At 35.6% G+C, this 26,656-nt stretch overlaps 1 protein-coding gene across 3 annotated transcripts in view; it reads right to left on the reverse strand.

The window, feature by feature from the left end:
- Nucleotides 1-21,094, reverse strand: part of LOC131427324 (dynein light chain 1, cytoplasmic) — a 50,276-nt gene extending 29,182 nt beyond the window's left edge. The window contains exons 1-3 of one of the 3 annotated variants that reach the window (XM_058590398.1): nucleotides 20,250-21,094; nucleotides 18,695-18,825; nucleotides 5,741-5,903 (exon numbers count right to left, since the gene is read on the reverse strand). In XM_058590398.1, coding sequence (XP_058446381.1) covers nucleotides 5,741-5,903; nucleotides 18,695-18,750 — 219 coding nt within the window. In that variant the 5' untranslated portion in view covers nucleotides 18,751-18,825; nucleotides 20,250-21,094. Of the gene's footprint in view, nucleotides 1-5,740; nucleotides 5,904-15,720; nucleotides 15,945-18,694; nucleotides 18,826-20,249 lie in introns of those variants that run through there. The other 2 variants (XM_058590399.1, XM_058590400.1) reach the window with 2 other exon arrangements.
- Nucleotides 21,095-26,656: the final 5,562 nt, after the last annotated feature.

Here is a 26,656-nt window from a genome sequence, read left to right on the forward strand (position 1 = left end):
GAATGTTTTTTCATGTGTGTGTATTGTTGAACAAGACGTGAATTTGTTCGGAAGAATTTGAATACTAATCCTGATGGTCTGCTACCCCCCAACTGTGACCTAAGGTAATGCCAATGAAAAAGTTTTGCTAATTTTGTCGGTATTCTATTATTTTTAGATACATGTTTGGTCATGTGAAAAGTTCTGAATCCTGAATCCGTCCTTCGTTGTATAGTGTTTCCCCCCATTATACTCGAACCTACTATTGCACCAGTTGTATAACTCTCAAAAAACTTATCCACACCACATAACCGCAATTTTTTTACCGAATACTCAAACTGTTTCATTATTGTGTTTGTACTTTGAGGATAACATGCTTGTGTTTTTTTGTTTTAACTAGCACAGAAAAAAGAACAAAATATTTGCCGAGTTATAAATCACAACTCTCATTTAGTAGTTCGACTGTGCAGTATACAGAGTCTGTGCTGTGCAGCTTCCGGAATTATACGTGTTTCAGGGTGGATCCATTCGTTTGTTGTTCTTCGGTTATCAATTTTCTTTTGATTCTTCAAAATCATACATCGATATAATGTTTGTTACTCCGTTTTTGATCGTAGCTTTGTAATCGTTGAATCGTTGCGAATTCGGCGAAATTTGCTCACTAGCAACCCGTGTTTGTTACACTGGATAGAATTTTTGATTGAATATTTGAATTTCTTAACAGTGTTTAATTAATATGATAAAAGTTGGTATCCTTAAAGGCAACAGATAGTAGTTATAAAAGTTGCAAAATCCACACAACCTATCAATACGAGTGATTATCTGTGTGAAAGAAAAATGTCAGTTTTATTCGTATTCACGTCCTCCAGTTATGTCTGTGACATTACCCACCCGCCTTTCGTTTGATTCGTAATTTCGTTTATAGCTTTTTTACAAATGAACGGTCTCAACGGCTACAAAAATAGCCACGTATAGAATATTGATGTCGATTATATCATTTCGGATTTGCATATTACAGTGAAATAAATTATCAAAATGCTGTACGGGATTCATTTGTGGCATTCAGAAAGGCCAAATTGTGAAATTCTCTACAATATTAAACACTGTCCGGAGAATTTTTCTCGAAAACGAAGCAGTCAAATGCTGACTTTATTTTCGCACTCGTTAAGTGCGAATTTTGCACAAAGTTAATCATATTGCTCTTGATTTGCACTAAACTGGTGATTTTATCTCCGATTTGCAAAGAAGCAATCTCAAGAAACCAATTCGACTCAAGGCTGATTTTTAAAATATGTACAATACAATACAATTCTATAGACTAAAAGAAAAAATTGCTCGTAATGAACTTCCTTCTAGAAGGAGCCGTTCTCAAGATGAAAGTCAAAGGAAGTCGGATTTTTGTTGATTTGCGCCGTTTAAACAAGTCAAACGTCGCTTAAAAAGAAAATAAATTTCATCTAACCAAAGTAATAAAAAAAATCTACTATTTCGTCACTGTCTGGCAAATTTCGACGTCAGAATATAAATCTACAGATTGAAAGAAACAACTTTGCTTCAATCGTTCTTGAGATATTTAGACGTCAATCTTGAGTTGACGGCGAATTAAGTGAGAAGAGATATGCTGACTGTGACACCTGTGGAATCTTCCTTTAGCAATTAATATTGATGATCACATTTCCGAAGAGTTCATCGTATTTTTCGGAATACCACAGGGTAGCCATCTCGGGTCTTTAATATTTTCACTGTACTTTAATGATGTCAGCTTTTCTCTGACTGATCCTCGTTTATCGTCGCAACTCAGAAAACGCAGTATTTCTCTAGGGACAAATAAGAATCTTCGCAGAGGGCAAAGAAATAAAGTTACTTCGACTTCCAATAAGACGTACCAACTACGACACGAACGGTACTGTTATTGGCTTGCAAAGGCCATTCAACCGTGTTTCAGCTGGGTATAATTTACCAGGTGTGCCAGTTAATAATTCTCTCAATGGATTGTGAGTGAAACTCGATGAACATTAGAAAAGGTCCCAAGTGCAAATGACAGTTTTTCTTAGTTTGCTCTCTCTTTCAATGGCAAGTTCCAGTTATTTCCAATAAATTCTACTGTGCATATCGATATTTGATGGTTTTTGCTATTATCCTATGTGAAGTATTAGAAGGAAGGATTGCTGATGGGACCGTAATAATCGAAAGAGAAAGTAAACAAAGAGAAATTGCGCCTGGGACCAAAAAGAGAAATTGTTACTATTTAGGCATTAGCCCTACTTATAACAAAATGCAGAGCCAGTGATGCCTGAATTTCATACAGATTTGTACAGGTTCATAAAAAGTGAGAAGTAAAAATTAGACTTTTCTCTCTGAGTATCTGTTAGTATTTGATTTCAGTGATTCTTTAAAAGTTTATTAATCAACGGACAAATCACATGTTAAAGTGGAAATAAAGAACTATCTCTTAACATAATTTTATTAGTGGAAACAGATAGAGCAGATATAGACAGTAATATATGTAATATATGCAGTAATACATATTTTCTATGAAATCATTTGGCATCTCTGTGCACAGCCGATGAAACACACACACTTAACAGCGTTATGTTGACGTATAGCGGAATGAAACCAGTGATACTAGATTTGCCACAATGGTTATTTCATTAGTATTTAACACGCTCTTTCTGGTAATATTCGAAGCCGAAACAGTGTTATTGAAATATTAATATCAATTATATTATTAAACTAATGTCACGGATACCAAAAACATACTTTTTGATGATAATTTGAAGAAGAAAAACAATTTTTGTTTTGTAACTTTGCGAAACCAAATGAGATGAAAACAAAGTGCAATCAAGTGAACTAAGTGAAAAACTTTCATCTCATATGTTTGAAGACTTTCATTGCTTGTCGGGTAATTTTTGAAGTTTTTAATCGTTAATTAAACAAGTGGCAAGTGAACATTACTAATTATGAAGTCATCCAGCATTCGAAGGTAGTGTAATTGTGCGAAATAGTGATCATGTTTTGAGACGAATCGAATAGTAGATATTCAGAAGCATGACGAACTGTAAATCTTGAGACGTAAATGTGTCCTAAATTGCAAAATGAGTTTATTTTAAATGAAAAAAAAACGATCACCGAAGTTTTTAAAACCATTTCTTTCAATGGAAAAGAGTGACAATAGCTTTTATAATCATTTTAAAGTATTTCACAGTTTGGTTCAGGTAGGTTGTAAAAAATTATTCATGTTCAAAGTAATGAGGTGTAGGGATGAGATGGAAATAGGAGCTCAGATGAAATAGGGAGCCGTTACCCTACTCAAAATAAATCCATTTCTAATCTCCCGTCACGACCCGAAACAGAAAACTCTTCGTTTCATGCCGAAAACACAGAATGTTGCACGTCATTTTTCATTTTTCCTGCTGTCTATCGTTAAGCAAATGAGGATCTCATATTCACCATCTCCGTCATTTGTTTTTTGAGTTTGGCTATTGTCTTCGTACATCAATCCTTGTAATTCGGCTTGTTCAAATGTTCTGGTTTGATCTGTGTGTTATTGTCTTTTACACTGGAATCCTTAGTTTCAAATCGTTTAAACCAACGTTCACAAGTCGCGACCAATAGAGCATGTACCCCGTATGCTATAACAATCTTTCAAGTCACATAGTGTCATATCAATAGTTCAATAGACATTTCATTTTCATCAAATAATTTCATACGACAATAAAATTCCACCGCACTGATTCCGTTTATCGGAACCGTGAGCGCAAGTTTTAGGGGCCGTAAGTAAGAAATATTTCCTCTTTTGTACGCCGGAATTGTGTCTTTGGAAGCGATACGTCATATGTCAAGTTAATTATTGTTATACTCTTAGAAAAAATTAAACTTGCATTTGATGTAAATTCAAGCAGGCCGTAATTTTTCGGCTAATGACAGAGTATTACATCTTTGAACGTGTAAAATAAATATTGTGTCTGTTTCGATGTCAACTAGCTAAACTAGTTGTGTTTAGCTATGAACCCTATGAATGATTCAATGAAAGCTATGAATGATTCATTTCTACTTGCTTTGAGATGAAATGTAAAATTAAGTGAATTACGGTGCTCCTTATTCATGTGCGTCTATCGTGACGTAAATTCACACGAAGCGAGTAGCTATCACGGCAAAAAATTAGGAAATTTACCGGTGACGTAAATCCGCATATGACTCAAATCATAGAAATGTAATTTGTAAAATGACTAAATTTTACAAGAATGATTTATATATGTGTCGAACATACACTACTTTTAAAGCAGACGTGTAAATTTTCATGCTTCAGCACCATGCTTGCATTGAATCTACTGTGAAAATGAGTCATTTTTAATGCTCGTATATGTCGGACTAAGAAGACGTAAATTTACACGATTTTTTCTTGGTGTGTATGTTAAATATCAGAATTATTCAAGACATCTCTGTTTCGAGATGGAGAAAGTATAGGTTTAATTCAAATCAAAGAAATCTAGACAACAATCTTGGTACATCGACTATCACAAATGGAAACGAAAATCCAACTATTCTTGCATCATCGGAACGGTTCAACTGTGAGCAAGTGATTGATTAGTGACAAGAATGAAGAAGCGCGCCGTCTGCACATTTCTGCTGTTCTCGCTAATGAGCTAATTTCATCTGCTTGGTTGTCCTCATTTTTTCCAGTCGATATGAGCACCAAACCCCCTTTTCGGTCTAAGGAACAGCTGCGAAAAGGTCAATCGGTTTCAAGCAGGCCAATGTCACTGGTGGCAGCATTTTCTTCTATCATTACTGCCCCAGCTGGTGGCCTGCAACGTCACCGGCATCATTTTCATATACAGTAAAGGATCTACCGACCGAACGGACGGTATTCGAAAGGAAACCGCTGCCATAATCACTTATATGCCATTGGATATACATATTTGCTGCTAAAGTGTATTGCCAAAGAAAATTCACTGAAGAGTAAAATAATGGACTTGTGTTTTTGATAGTCAATACTACGAAGAGAATACAGGGTACCGATCACAGAAGACTTTGAATAAGCTGACTCGAATCTACATAGACTTCACAATTAAGCTGTCTGATTTGAATACAGCTTCAACCCAAACAACTGTTTGGATTCGAGTATAGAATTTTAAATAAACAAAGGTTGTCGCTCTTTTGACATTTTCGCTTTATTTTATCCCTGCATATCAATATATTGCCCCTCAAATCTCGCATCACTTTAAAAGAATTTTCTTCTACACACCATCAATGTTTCATTGCACAACATTTCTACAATAGCGGTAGGTAGCATTTACGACACCCCATCGGAGGCGTGAGAGCTTGGGAAAACAGAGGAAACGCAATCAAATGAAAGTTCTAAAAATAATTTAAATTTATTACAGACGCATCCCACCGACATTTCTCCCATCCGTTTTGTGGTGGGCACTAGTTAGCGACCTTGCTCGGGTGCATGGGCCATTTGAAAAGAGTAAAAGAGAAAACAGGGACTGTTCCGAGCAGAGCAGAGAAAAACCGCGACGTTGGAGAGCCTAACACAATTTCCTCTTGTGCAGTGTACACAGTCCGGTATGAAACAAACACTGGTGACTTTGTAAGCATAATTAGATGAAAATTAGTGGGGAAATGGTCAACCCACCACGAACCCTGAGACCCATCATGGCAATTACGCTCATGGATAAACTTTCCGTCCGCTATTAATCATCGGCAGCGGACAACCGACGGTGTCGGGTTGGGTGCAAATGAAGCGCAAACTAACCTTTTCGATGTTGTACTTTTCCAGAGCCTGTGTCGCACAATCCACCGCATCTTGCTGCATTTCCTCGCCCATGTCGGCATTCTTGATCACTGCCTTACGGTCGCTCATTTTGCTGCGTGTTCTACTGTTCGATCTACTGGGAGACGATGTTGAAGGTGATGACCTGGAACGGGAAGCACGGACAATAGTGATAGTGTTTATTTTGCTTGACATTTGATATTTGATGAAAAAGAAGACAATGGCATAGTTCCTGTGCAATAATATTTAAAACACACACAAATATTAATCTCGTCTCGGAGATCGTAAGTTATCAAAGGTAAAATTTTCGCACAAACTCCTTACGTAAGAATATTGCGAATAAATATTATTCAAGAGTATATACGTTTGTAGTAACCGACCTCAAAACTTCTATAGAATCGAATCTGCATGAGTTCCATCGCTCAAACATCCTACGTCTGAGGAATTTTGATTATTCGAATGCAGTACACACATATCTCGACGGTAAAAAAAAATCAATCGACATAATTTGTTTTCTTGTTCAGCGTTTCATACCACGTGTAACAAATTGCTCAAACTTACTATCTCATGCTTTATTTAGATTGAACCAATTAGACGAAATCTAACAAACGAAGCGAACCTGCGTTTCTGTTACTTCTGCATATGTAAGTCAAGCTAAACAGCATAAATCAGCAACATAAAACATGTAAGATTATTATTATTATTATTGACATCACTACACAACTGGAATGGTATTACTGCACTACGGGCTGTGAAAATTGCATATCTTTTCGAATAAATTTTATTTCAATGACATTCGTTTATTCTTTCGGTCACACTTATCATTGAATAGCTAAAATTTTTATCAACCGCAGCACCGTCTTTTACCAATATCACACACCATTAGCAGACATCCGTAACCGTTTCGATTCTTTCATAGCGTGTACGAAATATAACAAAGCACGCATCGTTCGTTTTGTATTTTCTTCTTCTTTCGATGTTGTACATATTGTCAATCTTTATGGCGATTTGAAAACTGTAACACTCATCGCCCTGTAACTGCGGAACCAAAAGTCGGATCCGGATGAAATTTCACAGTATTATTAAAGATAATATGAGCTTCAATTAAAATCATGATTTGTGTAAATCGGTTCAGCCATCGCAAAGAAATCGAAGTGAGTTCTACTTTTGAAGATTTTCTTCACCACTTTCGGTGCTTCCGGAACAGGAAAAGAGGGGACCAGTAGTGCCGAATTAAGTTTTTATGCCAACAAAACAACAAGTTCTGCAAACTAGAAGAATTTATCAGACAGTTTTAAGGGATTTGTACCTGTTTTTGACTATCGTTTGTAAAAAACTACTAATGAAATTGGTAATTTTCCACTTATCACGCTTTAGTTCCGGAACCGGAAGTCGGATCCGGATGAAATGTTATAGAAATTTTTAGAAAACTATAAGACCTTGAATATTATTTTGTAAAAATCGGTTGAATCGTTTCAGAGAAAAATAAGTGAACACTTTTTCTCTAATTTTCACATATTACCATGTAACTCCGGAACCGGAAGTCGGATCCAAATGAAATTCAATAGCAGACTATGAGACCAAATGAAATTCAATAGCAGGCTATAAGTCCTTTTATTTGAATCTTAGTTTGTGAAAATCGATTAAGCCAAAAAAAGTGAGTGCATATTTTTTCCATTTCCAGTCTTAACTTATGGAAGTATTCTATGTGTCCGTAGAACCGTGGTACTGACCATGCAATAGTCCTTTACACTTATAAGTTGACTGCGAAGTCTTTGCTTTTCTTTGGAACGTTCAAATGTCCTTTTCATATTTGACAACACGTAATCTACATATTCAAACGCATACTTTACAACCTAAAGCTTGTGGGAGAAATTTATCCGGTTGTTATAATACATAAATAAATTTTACGATCAAACCGTGATTCGGCGAAATGAACCTGAACCTTCCTTCAACTTTTTTCTTTATGTCGTTTCGGTTTGATGTCAAACCTAACCCAATTTCCATCCTAACTACTGTCGAACCGTATGTTTGAAGCCAGTTCCGAACCTAGCTTCAACATTATTGAACTGAAATTCGAGTCAGTTTCAAACCTTATTTCGGGATTATATCTTATATCGCTGCACCGCGAGTAGTTGTTGAAACCGAAAATGCATCATAATGGACAACGAGTTCCCCCTTTCTCCGTCTCTTCACCATCTCGATGGCAACTAATTAGATCTTTGTAGTTTTCAGACATTTTGTTTCCATACCCCCTTTTTACCTCGGTTTCCACAATATTTACTTTTTTTTCATTCTCTTCCGTAACATCACCATCACCGCCTATGGTTCTACGCTCCAGTCGATGACCAGCATGCGGGCCACCCGCCGGGCCCGCGGACCCACACGAACCGAAAGGAAACGGCCATAGATAGCGCCATCTGGAAGACCCATGCAACATACAATGGATTCTAGAAAATCAAAGACGACATAATCTAATGATACTATTCTAGTTTTAAGTTAGTTGTTAATTAAGATTAGAAAATACCCTTGGCATCTTAGAGCTTAAGCAGTGTGCCTAAAAATATATTATATTATTGAAAAAAAAAAAATGGACAACGAGATGTACATTAAAGCGAACATCACGCAAATCCACGGAATGTTAAGGAGAAGTTTCGAACGAAGAAGATCGAACATTATGCCAATAAGTACATGGTGTGGCTGGCGATCTGTGGGTGCGGCAATCTCTACAAGCCGTACAAAACAACCGACAACATCAACGACCAAAAAAGGATTTCTTCAGAAACACCAGTTGTCCTTTCTTCGGTGCCACGAAGGTAACACTCTATTTTTGCAAGAACTGCCATTGTGGTGATACACGAAACCTGTGATGGAGTGGTACGAAGCCAACGACAATGTTCGGAAAATAAGGAAGTTCTTAAACATGATGATTTGAAAAAAAAGAGTGGATGAAAGTGTATAAGAAAGATGGCGCAAGTTTTGCACAGAGTTTAGTGAGTAGTGTCAAGTCAATTGTACGGGCATTTACCCTAGAAGAGGTGGTTGAATAAACAACCTCACAAAAACGTAGCTAATAGGTGTGTATTTAATACTTGAGTTTGAAAAAAACCGACTTAAAATAAATTTTAGATGATCATTTTTATCTGTTGCATTTTTTTTAGAGTACAGTCCTTTCCAGGTTTGTGGTTCAATGCATAGGACGCTGGTCTTACAAGCCAGTTGTTGTATGTTCGAGCCCCGACCTGGAAAGATTCTTACACGGAACGACCGAAATCAGCATTTTCGCGAAAAATTTAGTTGATTTGCTGATTTTAGTTAGTTATTTTTTGAGACAACTAAAAAAATCTTACTTTTGCTGATTTAGATTTTTTATTCTCATTCCCTTAATAATAATAAAATATTTGTTGAAATGACTATTTTTTTTAGTTGAATTCACAAATTAAACGTACTGTCATTTCTTAGCTAAGGCACACTTCATATCCAGTCAACTAATTTTTTAGTTGAATTAAAGAAATATAATGTTGTTTTCAACCAATATGAATGGTTGAATTGGCTTCTGCAATCTGCAGCTATATGGCGCCCTGTCACCGAAACGGTAACACCTTAATGACTACTAGCCACTAGATGGCACACTACTGCCGAAAAAAATTCAGACGCGGTTGTCTTTTCTATATTGGCAGGTATAAATACGATGTTGTGTTGGAGAAAAAGACATAAACGAAACGTAAACATCTTTTTGAATTTTTTTTCTTCTAAATCACTGTTTCTTCATTCTCACTGAAAACTTTGAGCACTCGGAAAACAAAAACCGAATACAAATAGTACACCGGACGGCGCAGCTCGGAAGGTTTGAAGATACAAAAAACCTTCATCATAATTAGAGTGAAACATTCGAAATTCACATCACTGTTCCGCGTAAAAACATTATTACGCACAATCGCTTCAAGTGCGCACAAATTCTGAATAAATACACTTTCCACTAACAGTTTACGTCATTTTTACATATCGGTTTAGAAAATTATATAGGGATATATCGTAACACATGCGAAAAACATCTAAACAATTTGCGAGCAGTTTCAACAAGACTGTCCCTTTTAGCTTTTTAATGGATTGTTTTGCTTTGACACTGCTGTCCTTCAGTAATGACGGTGATAGATAAATAGAATCAAAGTTTCTGATTTTAATAACGAAATTAGTTGTCAATGGGAATTTCGTGTTGGATTGAAATATTGCTGGTTTGTGTCCAGAATATTCGCCAACTAAACACATTCTCTAAAAATAAGAGTTTTTTTCAGCACAGTAATTTTATAGTTATTTTGAAAATTTTGTTGTTAAAATCAACTAATTCAAAAACAGTAATACGAATTAGGCGCAGAGCTAATTTCGGTCGTTCCGTGTAGTGTCAGTAGGATCCATAGTACTAGTTATGCAATGGTTCTGTACGCTAAGAATCGGCTCGCGAAGTCTGTTGAAACAGAAAGGCCAAACTTCACAAAAAGAAATGTAATGCCAAGACTTTGCTTTGCTTTGCCTATCTAAAAGTTATTGACGATATTGAAGATCAGACTAAAGAAACATTAATGAGCACTCAGGGTGTTGACTTTATGTCTGAAAATAAAATTGTTGAACTTTCCAAAACAAAACTACTGATTCTGTTACTTTTTCGTTGCCACAGATAAGAGTTTATTTGGGAATCCGCGCAAAAAAACGAGTGTAACTTTGGGAATTCTCGTAAAAAACCGCAATCTCAGAAACTTTTGACAAAAATCGACCTTGGAGCCGAGTATCTTCAGTAATCCGCATATAAAAAGAACGATAAACTAAAGAACGTCCAGATCTGTTGTAATCTCAGAACAAAATTGAAAAAAATGACTGCGACGAGAATCGATTTTTTTTATGTCAAATGTCTTAGAAATGCATGAATTTACTTTTCAAAAAATGGGATTACACAAAATCTCGACGTTTCATGCATTTCCAAGACAAAACAAGAATACCGGATGGCTTTGAAAATTCGCGTAACCAGCGCATAAAAAACCTCAGTGTATTTGAAGTATGAGTTGGTAATCCCAATCTCCCCGGTTCGAATCCGATTCCCGCTACTGGATGTTGTTTCTGTCAAGTCAAATCGCCTGAATGTATGCAATTGCATGTTTTATAACGAAAGCTATTTTTAGAAATGCACTGCAAAATCTTACGCTCCATAAAATGGGTCCTACAACATTTAATTCTGATATAATGCTAATAATAACATATCAACGTTTGTTACAATTTTGTTATCACCTAGACCAATTTTATTTATAATTTTTGTTATTTTAACAACTAACCAACCAAATTTAAAATAAATTTTGCTATGTGAAATACATATCTCAATTTGTTATAAGCTTGTTTCGAATATCTAATCGGGTATGCAATCACTGTGAAAACCGACTATTGAACCGAGGCCAGGCCAGGAGGGCCGAGTGTTAAATACCATTTGTACGTGTCTCCGTGTGTGTGTGTGTCCAATATGTGCACTCGATTTTCTCGTAGATGGCTGGACTGAATTTCACAAACTTAGATTCAAATGAAAGGTCTCTTGGTCCGATAGGTTTTAATTGAATTTTATCCGTATCGAACTTTCGGTTCGGGAGTGGTGTTGTGGTGGACAAAATGTTGAAACAAATATGAAGAAAAAAAGCCCTCGAATATCTCAGAGATCGCTCAACCGATTTCCTTCAACTTAGATTCAATTTAAAGGCCTTGTAGTTTCAGAACGTGCTATTAAATTTCATCTGAATCCGACTTCTGGTTCGAGAGTTACGGGATAAAATGTGCAAAATGAACTAAAAACGAGCACTCGATTTTCTTAGAGATCGCTCACCCAATTTTCACAAACTTAGATTCAAATGAAACGTCTTAGAACCCCATAAAATCCTATCAATGCGGCTTCCGATTCCGGAGTTAGAGGATAGTAAGTATTAAAATTTCATTTCCAGAAACATGTTTTATACATGGCATGGAATAATCAAGCCAAGTGTGCTTCAAACCGAAAATTACTCCAATTTCTTAGAAACGGCCAGCCCGATTTTCGCAAACTCAGATTTTAATGAAAAGTATTGTTTTTATAAGTTGATGTAGAATTTTATCCAGATTGGGCTTCCGGTTCCGCAATTACAAAGGTAAAAAATGTTCTAAATTTACCGGTTCCCAGCTTCCAGTTCCGGAAGGAAATAGTGATCGAAAACTGGAAAACGGAACCTAATTTTCTCAGAAACAGCTGAGTCGATTTTCATAAACTTAAACTCAAATAGAGTCAACGTCTGTAAAAATAGATTGCTTTTGATCTTTGTTCAGATTTCACATCCGGTTCCGAAACAACAGGATGGGATGTGTTTACCATTTTAAACCGTCGTATAGAGCGGAAGTGCAAAAAAAGAAGAATACTTATTAACCTAGGGTCGAAACAGTTAAAAAGTTATTCTAATGTTCACCCAAACAAACTTTATCGTTCTTATTCAATAGTAATGAAAACATGAGTTTTATGAGTTATCATAACACCACTAGGTGGATTAAAACAGGTTTCTTTCATCAAATGTCATATGTCTGAGGTCATCAACAAATGATACCTTGAACCATTTCCCTGAACAGTTCAGATCATTGAGGAAGAATAAAAAATATAAGCGGTCCAGGATGACTTCCTTGAGGTACTTTAGAAAGTCAACTTGTACACACAATTGTAGGTAATGGATGATAAAAGATATGTAAGACGCTAGGTTTTTATTACGTTCTGTTGCTTTATTCACTCTTGGTTTTAACCTTACTGTCATTCGCCGAGATAAAATAGTAGGTTTGTAGATGTTGATCGTGTAGACATAAATTCGTTTTCTATGTAGTCGTTGCACTTATAAATTCTGAAGTCGAGAATTCATATTCCAATTAACATGGAGACCGTACATAATGAGACTATTTAATTTAATTTTCAATTAGGACGGATTTGATAGTTTAGGACCCATTTCAAGAGCATCGTGTCAGTTTAAAAAATTCATGTATTCCAAACATGGCATTACGGTAAGCTTGAAGTTATCTAACGACTATTTATTTGTTTCAGACATCTACAGTCCGAAATAAGTTACCAATGCATACATAAATACAAAAAAAAAACAAATAAATGCCCTAGCACAAAATTTGGCTAACCCCTAAATGACCAAACCTGCATCGGCCAGAAATAGTCGAAAACACGTTTTCGCTCGGCACGTCAGAAAAGACATTGCACTCCGTTGCAAAACAATAAGTGATCTGTAAATAGCAGAAACTTTACGTCTACTTAGCGGTTCAAATTGAACTGCCGAGTTTAGCACTAAGCAGTTCAATTTGAACTGCTCTGCACTGATGAGTCAAAGACGAAACATAAAAATAACAAATAAAAAATTAGTAAACATGCCACAAATAATGACAATAATTATTGTTACAGAAAGTGTTTCCATCACTTTTTTGAAACGCATATTTCAAGAAAAAAGATAACAATAGGTAACTGAACAACCCTGCGTTCTTGGAAAAACATTTCGATCAATATTAGAACGGGTGCTTAAATAAAATTAGGATTTACCATGAATAAAAAAAACTTTCGTCCAACTTTCGCTCTTACTCTCATTGGTTGCGCCTGCCGGTTGTTAAAGGTAAACCGGAAACAAAGCATAACAACAAGTTTTGCATGTTTCTGTTCAATTACTAGCAGCCTAGAACTCCCTCTCTTCTTCAATTATATCGATCGCGCTCCAGCCCCGATTTCGGCATCGGATGTGCCAGTTAATGGGGTCAGTTCTGCTCGACGCTGGCTGAAAGATTTATAAGCATTTCCGTTCAATAGGAGACTAATTTAGGCCGCGTTTTTAGCAAACAGGTATTAGTGCTACAGTCGGAAGACATAGAAGCTTTGTATGTCTTAAATGATCAAGAAAAACGAAGTCGTTAGGGAATTTAGGCATAGCTTCTTACTCCAGGGAAAAAAATAACTATGTGCTTGCATAGATTTGATTGAATTTTATAAATAATAAAACTTCTGGTTGCAGATTACGTACAGCTTTTTACGTCTGCTTTGCGGTTCAAATTGAACAGTTCGGCTTGGAAAAATCGAAGACGAAACGTAGAATATAAGTTAGTTATCGTTTAGTAGTTCTATATTTTCACTATTAGAAGTAATAAAAATATATCTTGTTTTCTTCTTACATAAAATAAATCTCTTGTAATACTCAAAACTGTTGTCTGCTGTTCATATCAGTTTTGTCTTACCAGCAGAACCGTTTGGTTAGTACCACAATTCACAAATGAGATAAAAACGAAACTTTGCAATGAAAAATAGGAGACGAAAATTTACAATAACAATTTATTATAATCGAACCATTTTTGTCTTTAGTAGTTCACTTCAACTGCCCGTGAGTACAACACGGTTTTCAGACTGGTATTGTCCGGAAAGAAGTAGGAAAATAGAAACAGCTGATTTTTTATTTATAAATTCATTCTAGAATTTTACTACAAAAGTTGAGTGTTCCCATTCATTTCATATTCTAAAACCATTAGTTAGAGTAAGGTTGATCGATGTATTGACTCAAATAATAAGATTAAAATTGGTGCATTCGCTTCCAATTTTCGCGGCGCTGTAACAGTTGCCGAACTAATTTGTCCGTCATATTGTTTCTTGAAGCCTAAGCGAAAATATTTTATCCGATTTCATCACAATTCGTAAATTGGAAGTCAAATAATCAGCAATATAACATAATGACATGACTACTATAAAAAAAACCTCTTAAATATCTCTAGCATTACCAGAAAACAGGGCAACATAAACTGCTAATGCATTGACGAGTCAACCACCTAAAGACATGACACAGGTGCAAATGAGAGATTTGCAAAAAAAAACATTTACTTTATGTCTGCTTATTAGCGGTTTATGTTAAATAAACTGCTAATGAACCGATAAAACGAAGACGAAGTGTAAAACAAATATTTTTTTTCCTTTGTAAGAAATGCTTCGCTATACAAAAATGATCAATATTCTTGCTTCTATGAAGTGCACTTTCAAATCTTTTCTTTGCATTTACTCATTTTGAAACCGTTTGTTGAAAATAAGTTCAATGACATGGCAACCAGATTTTTGTATCGGGTTTGGTCGCATCACTGCTGTTCAGTGTGAACTCGATTTCGTTAGAGTGAATCATAGGTTGATATAAACACTTTTTTATCCTATTCGGATATGAATAATTTGATTGAAATTTGGATCTGCGTCCATAATAGGCATACAGGAATTTCTGATTTTGTCACATAAGAAAACTTTAACCATTTTGACGCCTTATAGAACTTTTGTTATATTTCGGGTATATTCAAAAATATATCATAAAACATAATTCATAAAAAAAGGTTTCAACTGTTGATAACAAAACTGCATCCAAGCAGTGCAGCAACTATGAACATATTCGCTTTTCAACCGACACCTCCTTCCGTCCGGATCGTCGGTCATCTACGCGGTCTCTCTGTCCATAGAGTCAAATTTGGAGCGCTCGATAAAAATTTTCCCTGTGCCGTAGTATGTAAAAACACGAATCACATTTCTAGGAAAATCTAAATTTTTACTATTCACCCCGGGGGAAAAAATATAACCTTACTGGCAACAGTGTATGCTTGGCAAGGTATATGCAAGCAAGCGGTGCGAAGCAGCGCGACATGAGAATGCCAATTTTATGCCGGGAATGACCTTGAATGTGTTGGTGGACGGGCTAGCACTGTGACAACCTCCGTTCTTTCTTCCACGGAACCGAATCGATCAATCAAAATATCACTAAAACATTGTTTTTTTTTTGATAACGAAATGTCGTTCTAGTAAATTCGAAACGAGCGGCGCCTGTTTCGAATAGAAACTCACTTATGCACATACGAACGATTTTTCCCATGGAAAATCCGGGAAACATCAGAGCTGAACGCTTCCTTACCTGCTAAATATACAGTTTTATCTCAATGGTCCTGGGTATATTTCAACTGAATTCACTGATTCGCACTGGTATATTTCTAATCGCTACTGACCGTTCGAACCGATCCGTGTCTTTGACCCGATTTTCCGAAATCCGCGATTAACGTAACACTACCTCAATCAATGCTGCTGTTCTACTCAGTAACTTGAGCACTTTTGATCCTTTTCGCTGTGATGTGCTTGCTTCGCAGGCCGTTTCTAGCAGGCGGTTTCTAGCAGCCGAATGTCGCGTGTGAAAATAGCGGAATCCGTCGTTGCGAGCCGAACAGCTGGGTTATGTTCATCGTAGTCGAAAAGCGTTCTCAGCCGAAACGGCAATGTTGCGCAACACCTTCCAATGTTGCATCTGACGAAGGGAAAAACAGATTCGAAGTGGATTGAAATTTGAAACTCATGATTTCAAGAAGGTACTCATGATATCAAGCAAGAAAATGTTACTTTACGTGATTTTCATCTGATGTGAAAACAACTTTACTGTACACTATTTTTTTCTCTTTGCAATCATGTTTAATAAAAATCTGCTGATTATACACCAAATTTCTCATTCGATGTTCAATAAATATTTTCACGATTATGAATTGTAAAAACATATTTTCACTATATGATCTGTAAATTCGATCCAATACATAGTCACTTATCATTAAATTACCAGATTTCAGTAAATCATATAAAAATATCACTGAACTTTTGCTTTTATTTCACTGATCTGTTAACTTTGAAATGTCATTGCATTCTCCCAATTAAGTGTAATATTTACCGATTTTTAGTGAATTAATGAATAATAATGAAGAACTTCGGTAAACATTACTGACTCTTTTGGTGTGAATCCTATCTGTCAAATCGATTTAGTTCAAGAAATGAAAAAGTAATAACTTCCGTCTTCCGTCGAGAAATTCGTACGCGAAACGCGAAGGGGCAGCGCAACTTTAAAAACACACATTTAATTTATAGCAAATCCGCAAAAAATGGCAATTAATATCACTTTCATTGAGGAAAGTCGCACCCAGTTTCCACCCTAACTGTTGTCAAACCGTTTGTTTGAAGCCAGTTTTGAACTCAGTCTCAACATTACTGAAATGAAAATCGAGTCAGTATCGAACCTGATATATATATATATATATATATATATATATATATATATATATATATATATATATATATATATATATATATATATATATATATATATATATATATATATATATATATATATATATATATATATATATATATATATATATATCATTTGAATCACATAAATATAATTATTTTATACTTTATTTAAATTTAATAGAATGAATATGAGTGAGAATTTAAAAAGATTAAAATACTTAGCAACAGAAACAATAATCAAGACTAAAACCAAGTTTAATTAAATATATTTAAAACTTTGTTTCGTATCAACATCTTGGTTTTCAAGCAGTTTATTGCAGCCATGTGATACTTGAGAGGGCATTCATTAGAGAAACAATAGTAACAGTTCTAATTCTACAATTTAAAGAGTGTGTATTTAAAGTATCAATTTTTCAATTTTTTAGCATCCACTGAATGATTCAGTACGATATATCCATTTTTAACATCCATCAGGTTACGAAAGATAGAATCATTCGTGATATTCCGTTTTCGTTCCGATCGTTTCAAAGTAAAAACAATAACGAATTTCTATAACATAAAGATTCTGGTTTTTAAATGATTTCTGCTCATCGGTATAGAATCACCGGATTCTGGGTAGAAAACCGAGAATTGTTCAAAAAACTAAACGATTAGTTGAATATCAAACCAGTGTAGTTTTAATACGAAATGTGACTGGTTCAAGGCAAAATATCGTAAATTCAAACCAAAATGCGGTTGTTTTAAGCAAAGACTGAAATATTTTAAAAAGGATGATTGTTTAAAAAAATTGTGCAATCATCACACTTAGATGATTATATTTGATTAGATTTTGTTTTGGTCAAGACTCTTGGTTATCATAACAAATTACGAATTATTCGATAAGTTAAATTTATTTTACAGAGTTGTTTTTACCCAAACGCTTAGTTTCACACAGAATTCCCACAGTTCTAATAGAACTCTGTAAATAAAAATCCAGCTGATTCGGAAGAATCCAGTAAGTCACCGAATATGATATGAAACCGACGACATAAAACCATATAAATAGCAAGAGTGACGTATTTCTGCTGCCTTCACACAAAGACATCATATTACTAAGATAGCAGATCCTATCAGCTTGAAGAAAAATCAGTTTAGTTACGCCATCGCACTGCGTCTCATTGAACATATCATGTCAATTAAACGATATAAACGATATCATGTAAATTGTATGGATTGGCAGAAGAGATGGTCGGGTGAGCAATTTCTTCAATCCGAACCTGACCCGTACCCGACTGAAAATTGAAAAAAATTACCGCACACGACCCGAATTCGAATTCGAATATACGAAACCCGACCAAATTTTCAAACTTTCTTATCGATTCTAATAAGCATTCAAAAATTCTTAGACAATCAAAAAATAATTTAAACCAAAATTTTCAATCCTTTTCAATACCGAACGCTTTTTTATCATTTCATATACCGAAAAGTCAGCTGTTGAAAATACGATAAAAAATTACCAGAATTGTGCAAAACTTTCATGTGTAAACCAAATTTGTTATTGTATCTACATCAACGAAAAAACGTCGAAACTTCCGATGTGCAAATCAAATCATCCACAAATATTATAGCTAAAGTTTCTAGACTGAATTCTGCTCTGGATTGAAATAACTTGTATGGGTGCGCAGTACTGCGATTTTGGCGCTCACGAATTTGAGATTGCTCTTGCACGAGGGCGTCATGCTCGCTCACGGTTTGTTCGTGAAATGTGAAAGCTGGATATCTTGATAATATGATGTGTTTGCAAAAAAGCAATGTGTTCAAAGTTAGATAAATCGAATACTTACCAACGAATTTTGATCTTGATGTGCTCGGAAAAGGTTGCCTTGACAGTATTGCTCATTAAGTCATAGTTTTCAGTCGGATGAGTAAGCGTAAGGACGAACACTGATGTGACGGAAGACCATTCCAATGTTAACTGAGAACAAGTAAATAGACACTTATTAGAAATGGTACTACGTAAGGACTCATTCATTAACACTAAATCACCGAGATTTTTCAAATGCCGTAATAGCGTGTGACAGTTTCTTTTTGCTTCTTTATCTTCTATTAATTATAAAGTGGTTCTCACGTTTATCACTCAACTCTTTGTAAAAAATGATACCCGAAATCTTCGATTTTTAAATTTTTCGAATTGTAAAATCCAAGAAAAACTTTATAATCACGTCACCATAATCGAAAGAGAAAGTGAACAAAAAGGAACTGTCACTGTTCATAAGGCCATTTGAAACATCAACCGAGAAATGATTTAATTTATCTCATACAGGGACACGATACTCCCATTCAGTAGTCATCTCATATAAAAAATTCATTAGTTACAGTGAGATCTACTATCTCTGTTCGATACATTGACTGAAAGGGTAAGATGAAAATAGGTGCATTCGCATCGAGTGTTCGCATCGCTAAAACAGCAGTATTGCACAATATTCGAACTATTTTGTTTTTCTCTCGTTATTGCTTCTTAGAGCTGAAGAACACAATTCGTTGATTGAATCGGTAATCGGTAAAATAATTTGACGACTCTACTAATGAGATGACAATTGGTACAATACCTCTATACGCACGGAATTTGGAATCGATTCCAGAATGATTCATTTGATATTGAATACCCAACAATTCTAGTAACAAGTTATTAAATTCTTTATACAAAGTAATCACAGTATACAATTAATTTATAATAAAAGCACAAGTTCAATGTTCTTATATATTACAGCGAAGTATACAAGTCCAAGTTAGGTTCGGCGTTCCTGTATCCCAGGATCTCTATTTCATCTAGCATGTATTCCAGAGAACATCAAATACAGCAGTAATAAATCTTATTAGTAGAAAAAGCGCAACAAAAATGAATGTCGCTTGGCAGACATTCAAAAGTTTAAGCATCATCAGCAATCTCCAATACAACATTCAGTCTTCTGGCAGAGCTCCCAAATTGATGCAACGTCGCTGGATATGCAGACAAAACTTAAAGGAAACAATTACTGAATAGAAACGAAGCAAATCCCACTCATATAAAGTGTACTGGGATGCTCAAAAAGCAGTAACATTTGTCTGAATATTCTGAGTATTTTTTATAAGAAGAGCTCTTCTCAATACAAAAAATATGATTGTTCGCAAAAGTCAGCTAATGATAACAAAATCAAAATAAGACTCGGTGAAGACTATATTTAAATATATCCTCTTCAAAATATTCTCCTGTTATCATATTATATTATGCTAGTGTTAAAATTGCGACTACATTGTAAATAAAAATAGAGTTTATTTGAACATGTTTGCCTATTCTTTGATATATCTAATCCATTAGTCTATATTGTACCCAAAATAAGTTTGAACAAAATGTCTCACCTTTCGGGTTTATGTGCTACTACTTCGGCAGAACAAAGTTAAAGATAACAATAAGTTAATGTGTGTTCGGAGAAAGAGAGTAGCTTCTGGTCTGGCAGTGGCTCGCATACACTTGTACTGCAACGTTATCTTTGTTTTTGCAAACTGCATGCATACAGATGGCTCATATTTTGTATTACGCTACCACTCAAAGCAGACGACCAGCGATCATCAGGCGTTTATTGAGAGCATCCCTTAACACTCACACTCGCTCTCCCAAAAGCATAGTGAGAATTTAGTCGCCCCTGAATGAATGCTGTGTGACCGTCGCGGAATGTATCGGAATTTGGTTGCATGTATACAGGCGGTATATATTTCAAGTTCTCTTCATGTACTTCTACGCATACCCGCGGACCCGCAGTTCTTCTTCCTAGCACAAAACTGTCTTATGCTGAGACACAACACAGTCTACGACTCTATCCTTGCACTTTATTGTAATTAAACATTCATAACTAAGCTAACAAAAACTACAAATAAGAAATAGCACGGTATATTCGAAATGAACACCACACCAATGCACAAACTAAAACTAGTCAGATTTTAATTTGCAAAACATAGATTCATTCGTTTCCGTTGATTAACTTTTCAAGGACGTAAAACTTTTTCCATCGCTAGATACACATTTCTGGTATACTATTTGCCTACCTAAACGAATCTCATTCGAGACCAGAACAACTTGTTTAATCCTTGTATTATCGGAAATGATACGATTCGCGAATTTACTAGATCAGCCAACTATGATGCAGAATGATGGTCGACGATTCGCGAGTCCTTTAGCACACTACAATCGAAAGGGTATTAGATAAAGGTAAATACAATATAGCACGAGTATGGCGAATACCGATCTGAGAGAGGTCCTTTCGAACGAGAGAGTAATCTTCGTAAATAGCAAAAATAATAATTATATCACAGAGAACAGACTTACTGACTAGACAGAACTTTTACCAACACGCTGGGTAAAGTTTAAAATATAAACACCAAAATATGCACGCAATAGATCTATAAAGTTCAGAGACGAACCAGCCACCGGCTGAAAATCTCTTTAATAAAGAAAACTAAACTAAACAAATCTATAAAATTTACTGCTTATTCAACTGAATCTAACAGCGAAATATATGCATAACTTATGTTTCCGAGTTACAATTTTAATGGACGCGCGACTCCGTGCGATCTGTCGTGCGTCGCTTCGTGTCGCTTGTCGTTTTCTCTATGGTTTCACCCTAATGCTTGTTCGCGACAAAATTTGGACACCCCTGAATACAAATATCTTTGGAAATTAGATTTTTTATCGTGACGTCACAAATGAAAAAGAATTCCTTGACAGTTCAGCGGTACTGTTTACAAACAAGTTTAAATAAAATTGAGAAACACATCTCAAACAATCATCATCTCTGAAACGAATCGTTAACAAATGTTTTGAAACTCTATTTAGACGATATGGACCGTGAACGGTCTCATCCGTGTGTCACAAACAAACAAAAAAGTCTGTTTACAAACAGTACCGCTGAAATTGTCAAAAAGTGTTCATCCGATTGAGGTTAGCAGTAACGGTAAAAAACCTAATTAGGTTTTGCAAGAAGACGACACAAATGAACTGCCGATGAATCAAGTTCATCTTTGACAGTTGCCGTGTACTTGTTTTGTTAAAAGTTAAAAATTGAAAAATGACGGAAAAGTGCCTGTTAAAAACGTATTCAACAGTGAAAATAACTAAAAAGATTGCCCTGTATGTGTTTTCAGCATCAAGGAGCGATACATGTAAGAATCTGTTTTGTGTGAGGCGACTTGCAATTTTTACATTAGGTTTTTTACCACCACTACTAACCTCAATCGAATTAACACATTTTGACAATCCAGCAGTACTATTTGTAAACAGATATTTTTTTGTTTGTCTGTTAACAATTTGGATGAAACCATTTACGGTCTATTCGGTTTTTTATCGTGACGACACAAATGAACAAGTATTCATCCTTGACAGTTCAGCGGTACTGTTTACAAACAAGCTTAAACAAAAACCGAAGAGCACATCTAAAACAATCATCTTTACACTTTGCAACTAGTCACTTTTATTTAATAAATATCTAAAACGAACCGTATTCAATCGTGAACAAATGTTTTAAACTTTAAAACTCTCTCTTTCGATTATTGTGATGTAATTAAAAAGATTTTCTTTGATATCACTATTCTGTTTGAAAGTCGAAAGTTTCGGGTATCATTTCATGCAAAGAGTTGAGTGATAAACGTGGAAACCACTTGGTAATTAATAGAAGAGAAAGTAAACAAAAAAAAACTGTCACTTGCTTATACGCCCTTTTGAAAAATTAACCGAAATATGATAATATTGTTGTCTTTTTTACCAGAATCTTTAGGGAACTATACTGACAAGTATATTTCAAAATACATTTGTTCGCAATTGAAGCCAGCACCTCAACCTAGTAACGAAAATTTTTTTTGCAGTTCCATGACTATTTTGTAACAATATTATTTTCGCTAGTTTTAAATACCGCACCAAATGTTAGTATGGCTACCTTAATATAAACCGTTTTAACAGCACACTTACAACCACGAATGCACTTTCGCCATTTTGAAATTAGTTAGTTGTTATAACGAAATGCCCTAACCGCATACAGCTTTAAGTACGATTCAGACGTTCAGTCAACTTCTGTCAACGTTAACGGGACTAAACTACCGGCGATAATTGAAACGTATACACGTTCCGGACGTAAAAACGTTCAGTGAGTTGGACATAATGTGTTAAGGGCTGAGACCAGGGTTTTTTAGGGTGATTTAGAGGGCTATTTCACGCTTCAAATCTGATTTTCTCAGAAATGGTGACGAATATAAAAAACCCAACTAAAAATCTATTAGAAAATTAGTTTAGATTATTCTGTGAAAATTTCGGAATGATTCATTGACTTTAGCGGACGGGAAAGTCATTTTTCTGAAGAAAGAATTGCATAGCTGAAAACGACAACTTTCAACTTGTTCATTGAATATCTCACCTTCAAAAGCATGGATCAAAAATCTATCCTGACAATGTCTAGATAATTTAATTTTGATGTGATTAGTGCATAAAAACATATATGTTGTCGCGATAAAAATGAAGTGAAAGTTATTTTTGTGAAGGTAAGTCGATTTCTATGGCGGCGCCATTTTAGTTCCTTGATAACGTAACGAAACATGAGAGAGAAATACAATCGGCTCAAAAAGGCTGCCAAACGAGCGGTAGCTTTCTTGGATTTTATGTGATATAGTCAAACTTGTAACCGAAAATATCAAAACTTTCTTGGCAACCCGGCCACATTGAGAGTCATTTTGCACATTTGCGAGAGAGCATGGAGAGAAATGTAATAGGCACAGCGAGCCACGTGGTTTTACGCGATCTACTGGCCTCAGCCCTTAATAAGTATTACACTCAGCCTTAAGTTGCGTCTTATCAAGAGTTTCTGGGCCAACATGAAGCATAAGATCTACTCCAACAATTGGGTCGCGAAAACTGGGGAGAAATTGATAGATAAAACGAAGCAAGAACTGAAAAACATGCCTACACTCATGTTTTCGACCGCCATGACGAATGTTCCGATTAACTGCCGGAAGGCCACCCGTAAGGGCGTAGATTTTTGTTTGACAGTTAGCTTTAATAATTACCTTCCATGAGAAAAGTCAATTTTTTAATGCATACTTTAGTAGCCAGACGAGCCAAAGATTGGTGAAACCGGTTTAACTACACCCAAACCTCCGTTTACGAACACTTTTTATACGTAACCTCTTTTTACGTACCTCTTTTTACGAACCAAATCCCAAATAACGTAAACTTTTTTTACGAACCAAATCCCAAATAACGTAAACTTTTTTTACGAACCTACTTCGTAAAAAGAGGTTTTGTCATTCATCGAAAGTGATTTCCGACTCCATGGAAACTACTACAATATTGGTATTTTTGGAACGGGTTTAAAGAGTAGATTCCGGAAAATGATGTTTGAGGTATTTTGGAAATCCAAGATGGCGACTTCCGGTTGATTGATATTCCTTGAAAACCCATACAATATGGATATTTTCGGAACGGAATTGATGAGTAGATGTCAGAAAACGATGTTTGAGGTAGTTTTGAAATTCAAGATGGCGACTTCCGGTTTGTTGATAATCTTTGAAAACCTATATAATATGGGTATTTCCGGAACGGGGTTAATGAGTAGATGTCGGAAAATTATGTTTGAAGTGGTTCTGGAATCCAAGATGGCGACTTCCGGTTTGTGGATATTCCTTGAAAACCCATACAATATGGATATTTTCGGAACGGAATTGATGAGTAGATGTCGGAAAATTATGTTTGAAGTGGTTCTCAAATCCAAGATGGCGACTTCCGGTGTGTTGATATTCCTTGAAAACCCATACAATATGGATATTTTCGGAACGGAATTGATGAGTAGATGTCAGAAAACGATGTTTGAGGTAGTTTTGAAATTCAAGATGGCGACTTCCGGTTTGTTGATATTCTTTGAAAACCTATATAATATGGGTATTTCCAGAACGGTTTAAAGAGTAGATTCCGGAAAATGATGTTTGAGGTATTTTGGAAATCCAAGATGGCGACTTCCGGTTGATTGATATTCCTTGAAAACCCATACAATATGGATATTTTCGGAACGGAATTGATGAGTAGATGTCAGAAAACGATGTTTGAGGTAGTTTTGAAATTCAAGATGGCGACTTCCGGTTTGTTGATATTCTTTGGAAACCTATATAATATGGCTATTTCCGGAACGGGGTTAATGAGTAGATGTCGGAAAATTATGTTTGAAGTGGTTCTGGAATCCAAGATGGCGACTTCCGGTTTGTGGATATTCCTTGAAAACCCATACAATATGGGTATTTTCGGAACGGGGTTAATGAGTAGATGTCGGAAAATGATGTTTGAGGTGGTTCTGAAATCCAAGAAGTCGACTTCCGGTTTATCGATATTCCTTGAAAACCCTTGCAATATGGGTATTTTCGGAACGGAATTGATGAGTAGATGTCGGAAAATTATGTTTGAAGTGGTTCTCAAATCCAAGATGGCGACTTCCGGTGTGTTGATATTCCTTGAAAACCCATACAATATGGATATTCTCGGAACGGAATTGATGAGTAGATGTCAGAAAACGATGTTTGAGGTGGTTTTGAAATTCAAGATGGCGACTTCCGGTTTGTTGATATTCCTTGAAAACCCATACAATATGGGTATTTTCGGAACGGTATAGTGTTTTAAAGAAATAAAGAGTTAAAGGAAAATGGCAAAAACTTTTAAAAGATAATAATCAACCGGAAGTCACTGTTTTGTATTTCAAAACCACCTCAAATATAATTTTCCGACGTCTACTTTTAAGTCTCTTTCCGAAAGTACCCATATTGTAAGGGGTTTCAAGGAATATCAACAAATCGGAAGTTACCATCTTGGATTCAAGAACCACCTCAAACATCGTGTTCTGACAACTAATCATCAATCCCGTTCCGAAAATACCCATATTGTAAGGGTTTTCAAGGAATATCAAGAAACCGGAAGTTGCCATCTTGGAACTAAGAACCACCTCAAACATTATTTTCTGACATCTACTCATCGTTCCGAAAATATCCATATTGTAAGGGTTTTCAAGGAATATCAACAAACCGGAAGTAGCCATCTTGGATTTCAGAACCACTTCAAACATCATTTTCCGACATCTACTCATTAACCCCGTTTCAAAAATACCCATATATTAAGGGTTTTCAAGGAATATCAACAAACCGGAAGTAGCCATCTTGAATTTCAAAACTACTTCAAACATCGTTTTCTTACATCTACTCATCAATTCCGTTCCGAAAATACCCATAATGCAAGGGTTTTCAATGAATATCATCAAACCGTCGCCATCTTGAATTTCAAAACTACCTCAAAAATCGTTTTCTGATATCTACTCATTAACCCCGTTCCGAAAATACCCATATTGCAAGGGTTTTCAAGGAATATCAATAAACCGGAAGTCGTCATCTTGAATTTCAAAACCACCTCAAACAACGTTTTCTGACATCTACTCACCAATTCCGTTCCGAAAATACCCATAATGCAAGGGTTTTCAAGGAATATCAACAAACCGTCGCCATCTTGAATTTCAAAACTATCTCAAAAATCGTTTTCTGATATCTACTCATTAACCCCGTTCCGAAAATACCCATATTGCAAGTGTTTTCAAGGAATATCAATAAACCGGAAGTCGCCATCTTGAATTTCAAAACCACCTCAAACAACGTTTTCTGACATCTACTCATCAATTCCGTTCCGAAAATACCCATATTGCAAGGGTTTTCAAGAAATATCAACAAACCGGAAGTCGCTATCTTGAATTTCAAAA

This window comes from Malaya genurostris, chromosome 2, assembly GCF_030247185.1.
Source record: "Malaya genurostris strain Urasoe2022 chromosome 2, Malgen_1.1, whole genome shotgun sequence".
NCBI lineage: Eukaryota > Metazoa > Arthropoda > Insecta > Diptera > Culicidae > Malaya > Malaya genurostris.